Raw genomic sequence first — 13,406 nt, 5'->3', positions numbered from 1 at the left:
TGCTAGGGTTTTGAGAGGAGCTTGTTGTGCCGGATATATTTTGAAGAACAAACTCTGATGTCTTTTGTATCACATAAGAATAGTTGTTTAACGTAACACCGGATGATTTATAATAACCGTATGATATTGTAAAACTTAATTATGGTTATGTAAGTAATATATGTATAATGTTTCCGCTGTGTATTTAAAAAAAAATTGAACGGTGTTACAAGTTGTTATCAGAGCGTAGGTTTGGCAACATGTACACATGGATGTTATGTTCCCAAACCTTCGGTAGTGTGTCAAACATATCCTTGGGAGACATGCTAAGTAAATGTAGAGAATGGTATGATAGTCTGTAGGTGCTAACGGATTATCCACTAAGCTTTTGTGAGATGATGTGTAGTACAGGTGAAAGATGACTGACGAAAGGCAGGATGTCCGAGCTCCACCTTCCCCCGGAATCTTCAGAGCTCCACCTGAAGGGGAAGACTCAGACCCTGATCAGCAAGAGTATATTCAATGAATGGAGAGTCGATTGAAAGAAGCCCGAGACTGGATAACTGAGCTAGAAGGTATTGTTTCTGCGGGTACTGCGATGGGTAATGATGATACTGCACCTCCAGGGTTTTCTGTACCTCAGTTTAGGTCCGCATCAGGGGGAACTTCATCACAACCACAACAGTTTCAAGTTCTGTTGCCATTTCCACAGTTTCAAATGCCACCTCAGCAACAGTCACAGCCTCAACAGGGATACCAAAATCCGGGTCAAGTTATGTATCCTTATGTAATCCAAATGTGGAAACCACCAATAACTGAAACAAAGAAGAAGTGTACGTTCAAGCAATTCCTTGATTGTAAGCCTCTAGAATATGTCGGTAGTTCTAATCCGACTGAAACCTTTGATTGGTTATGTGAGGTAGACCGAGCATTGGAAGCCTGTTAATGCGAGCCTGAATTACGTGTAACTTATGCCAGTAGATTGTTGAAAAAGAAAGCAATGGGTTGGTGTGATTCAATAACTTCTCAGATGTCAAAGGAAATGTTGAACCGGGTGACTTGGGAACAATTTACAGCTAAGGTGTACGAACAGTATTGCACTCCTTATAAAATCTCAAGAATGAAGCGGGAATTTATGAATCTGAAGATGACCAGACAGATGACAATTGACGAAGTGATTGAGAAGTTCACAGACAAGCTTCGCTTTGTATAACAGTGGCTTCCTAATAAACAGTCTAAGATTGATCAGTTCATGCAAATGATCTTTCCAGAATACAGATCATTGGTAAGAATGGCACGTTCGTTAACTCAAGCTTTTGCAATAGCCAAGATGGTGGAAGCATACATTAAGGCGGCCAGAGAAATTCAAAACAAACCAGTGACGCAACCCAAGCAAACATCAAGTCAAGGTAGTTTTAAATCAAAGAAGCCTCATGGTGGTCAACAGAAGGGAAGATTTTCCCAAAGTGGTAGTATTTCGAACCGAAGGGTGTGGTGAAATTGTTGTAAATCGACGCATGCTGCTCCTTGTACCAATTTAACAAAGAAGTGCATGCGGTGTGGTGTAATGGGTCATGATATCCAGGCTTTCACATTCAAAGAAAATGTTTGCAGGAATTGTCAAAAATCAGGGCACATGTCAGTTGATTGTCCATCTGCGAGAAAGATAAGTTCTGGGGTAGGGGCAGGAGCAAGGACATCGCCAGTCGGGGGATTTTCAGCTTCGTCAAATGGACAAAAGTGTAAGACTCCTCCAAGACCTGAAGCAAGAGCCTTCCAGATGTTGGTAGATGCAGCTACTACTGCCGATGATGCTATCACTGGTATGTTTTTGGTTAACTCCACACCTGCCCGTATATTGTTTGATTGCGGAGCCAATCGTTCATTCATGGCTACTAGATTCCGTGATAAGTTAAACTTGCCTGTTTGTATGTTACCTGAACCTTTAGAAGTGGAAGTAGCCAGTGGTAAGACTATTCCAGTCACAACATCTGTCTCTGGAATAAGTATAGAAATAAATGGGAGTATATTTTCGGTGACTTGCTTAGTGATGCCAATACCTAGCTTTGATGTAGTTCTAGGTATGAACTAGTTGAGTTGTCATAAGGTAAGTATAAAATCTCATAAGAAATTGTTTTCTTTCCCTTTGTCTGATGGGACACGTGTTATATCCCGGGGAGAACGGGGTGGGTTTGGTTGTCCTTTGATTTCGATGATGAAGGCTAGGAAATCGATAGTAAAGGGGTGTGATACGTTTTTCGCCTATGTAATTGATGCTAAGAAAGAGAAAAAGATGGTAGCTGATATCCCAGTAGTGCGTGACTTCCCAGAAGTATTTCCAGATGAATTACCAGGTTTGCCACCAGTTAGGGAAGTAGAGTACAGAATTGAGTTGATGCCAGGATCTACACCAGTGGCTAAAGCTCTGTATAGGTTGGCTCCCTCTGAGATACGTGAAATGATGTCTCAAATTTAAGAACTGTTAGACCGCGGGTTTATTCGTTCGAGTTCTTCGCCATGGGGTGCGCCAGTGTTGTTTGTGAAAAAGAAAGACGGGACGCTCCGAATGTGTATTGATTATCAGGAATTGAACAAAAGAACCGTGAAGAATAAGTTTCCTCTTCCGAGGATAGATGATTTATTCAATCAGCTTCAAGGAGCTTCGTTCTTTTCGAAAATATATTTACGTTCCGGGTATCATCAGGTTCGTGTTACGGAATCCAATATTCCGAAAACAGCATTTCGTACTAGGTACGGTCATTTTGAGTTTTTGGTGATGCCGTTCGGGTTAACGAATGCGCCAGCAATTTTTATGGATTTAATGAATCGAGTATGTCGACAGTTTCTCGATAAGTTTGTCATAGTATTTATTGATGACATTCTGATCTATTCAAAGACAGAGTCTGAGCATGCTGATCACCTACGTCAAGTATTAGGATTGTTGAAATGAGAACAACTATACGCCAAGTTTTCCAAATGTGAATTTTGGTTACGTGAAATTCAGTTTCTGGGTCATGTTATTTGTCAAGAGGGTATTAAAGTGGATCCATCCAAAATAGAAGCAGTAATTAATTGGAATGCACCGAAGACTCCGACTGAAATTAAGAGTTTTCTGGATTTGACAGGGTATTACCGTAGATTTATCAAGGATTTCTCTAAAATTGCGGGTCCATTAACAAAGTTAACTAGAAAAGATGTATCTTTTCAATGGGGTGATGAACAGGAGAAAGCATTTCAGACATTGAAGCAGCTATTGTGTCAAGCTCCAATATTAGTGTTACCCGAGGGTAATGATGATTTTATGGTATATTGTGATGCGTCATATGCGGGTTTGGGTTGTGTGTTAATGCAGCGAGATAAGGTTATTACGTATGCTTCATGGCAGTTGAAAACTCTTGAAAAGAATTATCCAGTACATGACTTAGAAATGGCAGCTGTGGTTTTTGCTTTGAAGCTATGGAGACATTATTTATATGGTACGCACTGCGTTATTTGTACAGATCACAAGAGTTTACAATATATCTTTTCTTAGAAAGAGTTGAATATGCGGTAGAGACGGTGGCAAGAATTAATAAAAGATTATAATTGTGAAATCCTCTACCATTCGGGTAAGGCAAATGTAGTCGCTGATGCTTTAAGCCGAAAAGGATCCAATGACAATGTGAAATTTATGCGAATAGAAATTGTATCGGATCTGATCGAACGCTTGAAAATAACTCAGTTAGAAGCCTTAAGGGATGAACACTTAAAATCCGAGCTTGTAGTTAAGAGAAAAGAGGATTTAATTGACGATTCTCGGGGATTAAAAACCTTCAACAATGGAGTATGGGTTCCTTTACTCGGAGAATTGAGGGAATTAATTATGAATGAGGTGCATAAATCAAGATTATCTATCCATCCTGAAAGTACAAATATGTACCATGATTTGAAAACCCTGTATTGGTGGCCAACAATGAAGAAAGACATCGTTAATTTTGTGGAAAAATGTCATATCTGCGCCTAAGTTAAAGCGGAACATCAAAAACCCTATGGATCGTTACGTCAGTTAGAAATTCCAGAATGGAAATGGGAACATATAACGATAGATTTTGTAACCAAGTTACCCCGAACACAGAAAGGACGTGATATGATTTGGGTGATTGTTGATCGATTAACTAACAGCGCACACATTTTGCCTGCTAGTGAAACGACATCGTTGAGTAAATTGGCTCAGTTGTACATAAATGAAGTTGTAGCTCGGCATGGGATACCATTATCTATTGTGTCAGATAGAGATTCGAGATTTGTATCTAACTTCTGGCAGAGTTTACAACAACATTTGGGTGCTCGTGTAAATCTTAGTACAGCGTATCATCCTCAAACGGACGGTCAAAGTGAACGAACTATTCAAACGTTAGAGGATATGTTAAGAGCCTGTGTATTAGAATATGGTGGGTCATGGGATTCTCACTTACCATTGATATAATTTGCATACAATAACTCGTATCATTCGAGTATCGGCATGCCACCCTATGAGATGTTGTATGGTAGACGATGCAGAACTCCGACTTGTTGGTTAGAGGCCGGAGAGAAACAGTTTGCAGGTCCATAAATTGTACAACAAACCACTGATAAAGTTGCAATAGCTTGAGAGAAGATAAAAGCTGCCAGAGATAGACAGAAAATGTACACAGATCCTCGTCGACGACCAGCGAGATTTTCTGTGGGTGAACGTGTGTACCTGAAAGTATCACCGTGGAAAGGTGTAATTCAGTTCAGTAAACGCAGAAAACTAGCCCCAAGGTATATAGATCCATTTAACATCAGGCAGATATTGAACGATCAAACCGTGATTCTAGATCTTCCTGCAGAGTTAGCGAGCATTCACGATACGTTTAACATATGTTATCTTCGTAAGTGTGAGGTAGACGACGAAAGTCAGATTCTACCATTGCAGGATTTAAAGGTTGACATGAATAAAAAGTTGGTTGAAGAACCAGTCAGGATTGTTGACAGAAAGGTTACCAAGCTACGTAAGAAACAGATACCAATGGTACTTGTAGAATGGAAACATAGTTTGGATTTCAATTTGACTTGGGAAACGGAAGAGCTAATGAAAGCTAGATACCCTCCATTGTTTGACATGGACCAGATTCCGAGGACGGAAGCTTCTTAAGGGGGGTAGATTTGTAACAACCTCGAATCGGGCCTAGCGGTAAATGAACTTTTTACCCTTAGTTAATACTAATTTATTAATATTAGTGATTTTAAAAATTATGGGTTAATAATTATTTGATTAGTTAGTTGTGTGCGCTTTGTGACAAGGGTCACAGAACAGGTTTCGTTATGTGAATTGGACCTCGTTAGGGCCACCTAATGAGGTACATTGTGTTTTAGATAACTGATAAATACCCGTGTGTAGTGGGGAATGGGGTTTCCTCACAATGAAGAAACCTCATCTGTTTAAATAACACTTACGTTCTATTATTACTAATTTTAGAAACCTAAAAACCCTAAAACACTTCTCTTGCTCTCTAATCTTTGAAATTAAAAAGTGCAAATCAATCCTAGTGATCTTGTGTATCTGATTCTCTGTGATTCAAGTAATCAAACAAGGTAAACATCATTGAATTTGGTGTAATTTAAAGTGGGTTTTGGGTTAAAATGAGTTTTGATGATTTTTGAGCTTTATTCTTGATTATATATGTTTTTTATGCTTGATTGATGTTAGAAATGGTTTCTATATGTCTTATGTGGTATTCTTCATGCATTAGATTGACCAAAACAAACAAAAATCGAGTTTTGGGGTCAAAAAACGCGAAAACAGCGAGCTGAAACTGTTCTACAGCTCCCACACGTTTGATAGCTCAACCACGCAGTTGAGCACACTTTTGAGGGCTCAAACACACGGTTGAGGGCTCAACCGTACGTTTGAGGTCTCAGCCACGCGGTTGAGCAGTGGTGAGCTTTTGGTAAAATTGAAAAGGGTGTAACTTTCAAACCGTAACTCCGTTTTTGACAAATAAACTATCGTTGGAATCGTCTTGAGGTTTAATTTCAAATGATAGGTTTTTAAAACACGAAATCAAACTTTAAGTTGGGTGGAAAAAAGCTCGAATTGCAGTTATGCTGCTGTACTTGCTCAACCGTGCGAGTTAGGCACTCACCCGTACGGGTGAAGTGTCCAACCGTGCGTGTGAGCTACCAAATCATGACTTTATTTGTGTATTGGCTAGCTTGATGCTATATGCTTATACCTGTTAGGACTGTGCCATTCACTTAGCCTTGTGCTAACCCCTCACTTCCTCCCCTGCAGGTAGATTTATATGTTAGGGTTTTGAGAGGAGCTTGTTGTGCCGGATATGTTTTGAAGAACAAACTCTGATGTCTTTTGTATCACATAAGAATAGTTGTATAACGTAACACCGGATGATTTATAATAACCGTATGATATTGTAAAACATAATTATGGTTATGTAAGTAATATATGTATAATGTTTCCGCGGTGTATTTAAAAAAAAATTGGACGGTGTTACAATGCACCACGCACCGTGCGTGGTGCGTGTTTGCGAAGAAAAATGCATGTTTTGGTCATTATCTCGTAAACACGCATCACACACCAAGTTACACACATAATGTGTGGTGCGTGATGTGTGGTTAGGAGGCATTTTTACAATTACAATTTTTAATCAAACACAAAATAAGAGCATTTTGACCAATTTCTCTTTACTAAAAACATTATTGAAACACACTGAAATGTTCCGATTTAATCATTAATAACTTAAAATTAAATTTATATTCTATTCTATGATCAAAAACTAGAGAAGAAAGTTACAAGAGTGAAGTAAAAGACTGACTGCCACTATAACATGTTTTTTTAGAAAGACTAACCGTCATATCAATATCACATAAACACTTTTTAAGAAACACTGAAAGAAAAAAAAACCGACCGTTACCAACTATTATATACTTATTACTTCTTATAGAAGGGTGATGATATCTACACAACCAAATTTTACAAATACACAACCAAACATGCTTTACAGTGTTATACAGTACAACACTGTAAAACATGTTTGGTTATGTATTTGTAAAAATTGGTTGTGTATATATCACTACCCCTTATAGAATGATGGGAACACAATATTACTAAAACATATAAATAAATAATGCTTGAACCCACTCACAAGTCACTACAGCACCACATATATCTAAAACATATACGAGTAAATAAATAATGCTTGGACCCACTAAGTTCCTGTCTTCATGCTTTTCCAAAAAGACTTTACTGAAATTACGCTAAAAAATGATGGACAAAAATGTGTAAATGCCTACGATGTCTTTTTAGAAAAGTGAAAGACAGTCCCAACGTCTACACTGTTGTCATTAGTCTAATACATCTATTAGACCTGTTGTATCGGATAGCAGTAACGGTGTTGGGGGGTGACTTGACACCCGGCGCCGCCCCAATCAGCCGTATCCAGGCGGTTCCAGTACCAAAATTGAAGGTGTGGGTCGGTTGGCAACGTGATAGGCAACGGAGTGGGAGTAGACGTGGATGGATTTGATTGGTTGCTAGTTTCCAGCTTTTTTTCAAACGGATATATATATATATATATATATATATATATATATATATATATATATATATATATATATATATATATATATATATATATCCGTTGTAATTCATTTAATTTATTAATATTAATAATAAATAATAATAATTTATATTTACTATATATATATATATATATATATATATATATATATATATATATATATATATTCCAAACATTTCACATACTAACCTCACTTCATACTTCATAAGAAAGCATTTTTTTCTTGAAAACACATCCAAAGTGGAAGGTTCCTAATGATCCGGTTGCAAGAGCTCAAAAACATGTTGTGGATGTTGACGAGGTAGGGGAAAGTCAAGGAGATCTGGTACGACTTTCCCAAGACTTTGAGGCGGAGTTGTTGGGGACGTACCGATGACACGTCCAATGGGATGTGATAAAGCAAAGAAAGCCCAAAAGAAATCAACTTTTTCGGACGCAGGAGCGTCATCTCGTGGTAGGAGTTCGAGTTCGTCAAGGGTGGACGAATTTTTGGACCAAATGTCTAATATAGCCGTGGAAAAGAAAAGTGTGATTGATAAATTCAATGAATATGTTAGTATGCAAACTGCACTTACACAATTTGATATATTGGGGAAATCATCTGCTCATTTTGAAGACCCGGAGGACGTGATACGTCTTCAAAATTTTAAAAAGATAATTCGTGACAAGTTGAAGGATGACTTGAACATTGACAACATCCCGAATACCGATTAGTTTATGTTTTTTCGTCTTTGTTTTATGAATTTAATTTATGTAGCTTTTTTTAAGAATTTAATTATGTATTTTTTAATTTATAATGGAAGATGTCTTTTTAATTATTCAAATTATGTTACATTTTTTTTCACTTAAATAAAACAAATTATTAAAACACAACAAAAATTAAAAATAAAATGCCACATCAGCATTCCACTAACCCACCCATACCACCAACTCACACCACCACTACTCCACACAACTAACCCACACATCCTAGTCATCAAAAAAGTACAAAAAACAACCCACGCTCCCTACCACTACAAATAGTCTTAGAGTTATGTAACGTCTTTTTTTATTTTCTAGTTATTGGCCTGAGATCCTCTAGAAAGCAATCTCTTTATCCGTCAAATAGAGAGAAATATGACTTTCTCTACTTTTGAGTGTTTTTCACTCTGGGTGGAAAAATGACTTGTTTTTATTCTCGGTTAGGGAAAGGATTGTCTACATCTCACCTCCCCCATACACCACTCATGTGGTATTGGGTTTTGTTGTTGTTGTTGTTGTTGTTGTTGTTGTAATCTCTTGAAGTAATTTGTTTCCGTTTCTTTTGGGGTGGTACGAATAACAAGAGACGGATGACATGGGTTAGATGGGACAATGTTTAAGCTTCATTTAGTCAAGGGGTTTGAACATTGGGAGCTTAAAAGCATTTAACCTCGCCTTGTTACATAAATAGAAATGGTGTCTTCCTCAATGTACGCGTGATCTATGGGTTCAAGTGGTAAAATTGATTCATGGTAATTTATTTGATTATGTAACTCGAAATAGTCCTTGGGCAAATATTGTTTCGGTTTGCATGAAGACCACATCAAAAGGTTTGTTTTCATCGAATGCTACAAGAAGGCAAGTGGGAATGGGGGAAAATGTACGATTCTGACACGACATTTGGACAAGATCTACATCATTAGCTGTGAGGTTCAACCGTTTGTATCATTTAGATGCTAACAAGGATGACATGGTAGATGCAAAATGGGTGAATAATAGGTGGCAGTGGACATGGTCTCGAGATCAAATTGGTTCAAGAAATGCTCAACAACTTGATTTGCTCGAAAATGAAATTCAACACTTGGTTTTGACTGACCATCAGGACAAGTGAATATGGGATTTACATTCAGATAAAAAATTGCTACTTTCTAACCTGTTAACACCTATTTCCTTATAAGGTAAAGCTTAGTATGTCAACACAATACTAGAAGTTATCTAGCTTTAGGAAGGCGGAGTGTTGCCGATTGATGTTTACCTTTGGGAAATAATCCCTGCAGACCCGGTTCACAAGTGTAGAAACTTATGGGGTGGTTTAATCAATCTGTCGTCCGTAGAGCGTAAAGGTGCTAGTCGGATGACTTCTAGTGAGAGAAAGTGTAGAGAGAGAGAGAGAAATGAAGTCTCAGCTCTCAAAGTTGTAAGAATGACTTAACTGTGTAAAATGACGACCCAAGGGGTCTATTTATAGTGTCAGATCCACCAGATTGCTCGGGGACACGTGTCAGATGATGATATGTTCTGTTACTTGCGATCCGAAATTTACGCTGAAGGTGGCGTTCTCCGGCCAGGGCTTACGCGCTAGGCGGCCTTCAGGACTTACGCATGACGGAGCAGCATGTACAGCGGAGAACGCTGGATGGATAATTCCACAAAACTGTTGTTTCCAGTCTTCCTGATGCTACTTTTACGCAACTATTATGCCTTTTATGCGTGTATACGATAGGATACACCATTAAGTCCCCCCATTTTAATGACTTAAGCGTTTGAAAAATGATTAAGTTGATAAACTTTTGATAACGCATGCCAAACTAGCCTGTTTATCGCCCATTTGCATCGGGGAAAACATTACAGGCATTAAATGCAGACGAATTTTTCTGAAGCTGTTATGATTAATTTTGCACGGTTGAGATCCTCCACGCGCCTCCAGCTGTAAAAAGTTTTATTTTGTACTCCACGTTTAAACTCGCTCGTACACGTGTCTCAATCGTGGCCATAAAAATTGCATCGATGAACTCTTATATAAACCGTCATAACCCTTTTACCTTCACTTTTTTACCTTTGCCAAGATCTGAAAAGCACATTTCTCCCCAAATCTTCATCGCATTCTTCAATTTTCAACTTTTTAAGGTTTAGCATCTTTTCAAGGTCAGTTATACTTCATCCTTCTGCTATTTTCTTCTTGTTGATATCTTTTTACTGTATTATCATGGCTTCTACTCCAAGTACTGGCCAAGAACATGCAAAGCCTTCTTCGTCAAATACCGCTGACATTCCAGAAGTTAGCACGATGGCTTCATCATTGAAAAGTGAATACTTAGATGGCTTAAAGATTGCCTTCCGCCATCTTAATCAATACAACCATGTTCTTCCCACCAACAAACAAACTGCTGACAACCCTCCTGACGGAAAAATTACTTTATACACTTTACAAATTACCCACGGCAACCTCCGTGTTCCCCTTACTAACTTTCTTCTTCATCTTCTTAGATATTATAAGGCCTGTCTTAGTCAGATGCATCCCCATGGCCTTCAAAAAATCATCCTTTTTGAAATGTACTGCAATGCTACTAATATAAAGCCTCGCATTAAAGTTTTTATCTCTTTATTTAGAATTCGCACAATTAGTGACTGCTGGCTTACTATTGATAGTAAGCGAAATACTCATTTTGTTGGTACAAATAGAGTTTCAAATTTGAAGGACTGGAAAACTCCATTTTTCTTTGTTGATGAGACTGTTATTCCGGAGGAGTACTCCGTTGTCCGGGAATGGGGTGCTATTGATGCTGGTGTAGGAAAGGGTGTTAAGATTTCTGCCGCAGAGCAGCGGATAGTAAATAGCTTGAAAGAGCTCCGCCTTCCGCCTAGATCATACGAGAGGTATGAGGGAATTCTTGTGCTGTGCAAAGTGAGTCAAGAATGGCCGAGCACTTCTGTTCCAGTACTTCGTGAGAAAAACCATGGTAGGATGTGATATGATCATCCTATTATATATATAAATGCGTTTCTACTGCTTGTCATGTTTGCTTATATTGCTGTTCATGTTCAATTTTTGCAGCCAACTCCGTGATGCAGGTTCGTTCTACTCTTTTATCCGTTGATCTTGATGATAAAGTGGAGGTCACTGCTCGTGACAAAACTGCTGAAGAGCTAGAGTTAGAGAGATCCGCAGCTGAGGCTAAAGCTGCTGCTGATGCTACTGCTGCTGAAAAGGTGGAAGGAATTGTTGTTAGCAGCTCTGATAGTGAGTCCGGGTCTGAACAAACAGACACTGAACGGACAGCGGATGACACCACTACCGCCGAGCAGCAGACATCTGGTTCGGTTGATATCACGGGTGAAACAAACCCCACACCCCCTCCAACCCAAAAGACAAGGAAGAAGAGCATAGGCTCTAAGAGGGTGAAAAGTACAGAGGGGGGCCAAAAGCAGAAACGCAGAAGAAGTATGTCCATTCTGCTCTTTCTTGATAATGCACATGTTTTTGCTTATAACTGTTATGTTTGTTCATAATGCTAATTTGTTCTTGTTAGTGATTTTAGCAGAATCTGATGATAGCCAAGGGAAGGCTACTGAGGGCGGTGAACGGGTGCCGGAGGAAAACCGTGAGAGTGAAGGAGATAAAACACTAAAAACTTGTAACACCCCGTTTTTCCCCGTACATGATTTATAGGTGTATTGTGTATGTACGACAGGCGTATGAAGGGTTCGATACATGTTTGGGTGTTAAAGTCTTGTGTGCGAGAAAATGTGTCAGGCCACGTTGGGTGTCACGGCGCGACAAAGGGAGCCGCGACGCGGCGTTTCAAATAAATCCAGATCAGAAAGCTTGTTAACAAAGTCACCAGTTCGAGGCAATCGTCGCGGCGCGACGAATTAGGCCGCGGCGCGGCGAATGGTGTGAACTGGCACCAGATTCTTGTAAATTTAAATGAAGTTCAAGGGCAATTTGGTCTTTTAGCGTTTGAGCCAGATTTGAGGATTTAACCTCATCCATTCATTTCATTTCTCATTTTAATTTCCCTTTTCTTTTCATTTTTCCTCTCAAACTCAAACACCCATTTGATTTCAAAGGGATTTTTGGAAAGGAAGGATCGGGAGTTGATCCTTGGCGTAGTTGACAAGTGTGTTCTCCTCGTTCTTAGCTACACGGTGATACTAGTGGTAAGCTCTAACTCCGAAATTCATTTTCGTGTTCATCATTCAAGTTTAGGGCTTTTGATTGTATGATTCATAGGTGAGACCCATTTAGTTGTTAATTGAAGGTTAACACCAAGATTCGGGTTTTTTTGTTGTTAATGTCGGGTTCTGGGTTTGGTGTGCAAGTTCATGCTTGTAAGACTTGTAAATGGTGTATAATCACTAGTATTAGTGATTATTGAGGTTTTGGGGACATTTAGGGTTCTTGGAGTTGACTAATTTTGACTAGAGCCAAAATTAGGGTTTGGGGATGATTTTGACCCGATTGTTGATTTATTAAGGTTTATAAACTTAAAATGGATTAAGTTGAAGTATTAAACCGAGTTAAATGTGTTTTGGTGTCAAGACTTGTAAACGGTGAGATTTTGACTTATTAGGTCAAAATTAGGGTTTTGGTGTCAAAATGGGTGAGACATGTGTTTAACACTTGTGTTTGGGTTTACTTGGCATATTAGGACCATTTTCACCCGTGTTAGTAATTATTGGTTAGTTTGGGCGCGGTTTGTACTTGGAATTACATTTGGGTCGAATTTGCACTAAGTGTCAAATTGGGTTGGTTTGTAAATCCAATCTAAGTGTGTTGTTGAATTTGTGATAATGGAATAGGTACTTTCCATTGATGAGTTGCGGATTACTTGGTTGCATTCATCAAGGCTTAAGGTGAGTGTTAATATCCTATATGCATATGTATGTGTAGGATGGGTGCGGGTCGGGTGAAGTGGTTCTCGGTTATAGAGCTCACTTCACATATAGGTGGATTGATGGACTTGTGTGTAGGTCCAATTGGCACGGTTGTGCGTTTTGGTTGACCATCTTTGACGAGGTGCACACCTTGCGTGTACTCTATCACATGGGCGTGTGATGTGGATTATATAACCCCAATGGCGA

The 13,406-nt window shown here is 38.9% G+C and overlaps 1 protein-coding gene across 1 annotated transcript; it reads left to right on the top strand.

Annotated features, from left to right (window-relative positions):
- Nucleotides 1–1,546: 1,546 nt before the first annotated feature.
- LOC139849768 (uncharacterized) lies at nt 1,547–2,455 on the top strand. The gene is made up of 2 exons (XM_071839392.1): nt 1,547–2,014; nt 2,108–2,455. Exons 1-2 carry the CDS (start codon nt 1,547–1,549, stop codon nt 2,453–2,455), a joined length of 816 nt encoding a protein of 271 aa, XP_071695493.1.
- The last annotated feature ends 10,951 nt before the right edge of the window (nt 2,456–13,406 follow it).

Source organism: Rutidosis leptorrhynchoides, chromosome 5 (genome assembly GCF_046630445.1).
Source record: "Rutidosis leptorrhynchoides isolate AG116_Rl617_1_P2 chromosome 5, CSIRO_AGI_Rlap_v1, whole genome shotgun sequence".
Classification (NCBI taxonomy): Eukaryota; Viridiplantae; Streptophyta; class Magnoliopsida; order Asterales; family Asteraceae; genus Rutidosis; species Rutidosis leptorrhynchoides.
Note: the sequence above shows the minus strand (reverse complement) of the source record. Positions and strands in the feature narration are given on the sequence as shown.

Coding starts and splice junctions, on each gene's coding strand:
- LOC139849768 (XM_071839392.1), top strand. CDS start 1,547: ATGGGTCATGATATCCAGGCTTTCACATTCAAAGAAAATGTTTGCAGG. Junction 2,015..2,107: donor TAAATGGGAGTATATTTTCG/GTGACTTGCTTA, acceptor AAATCTCATAAG/AAATTGTTTTCTTTCCCTTT.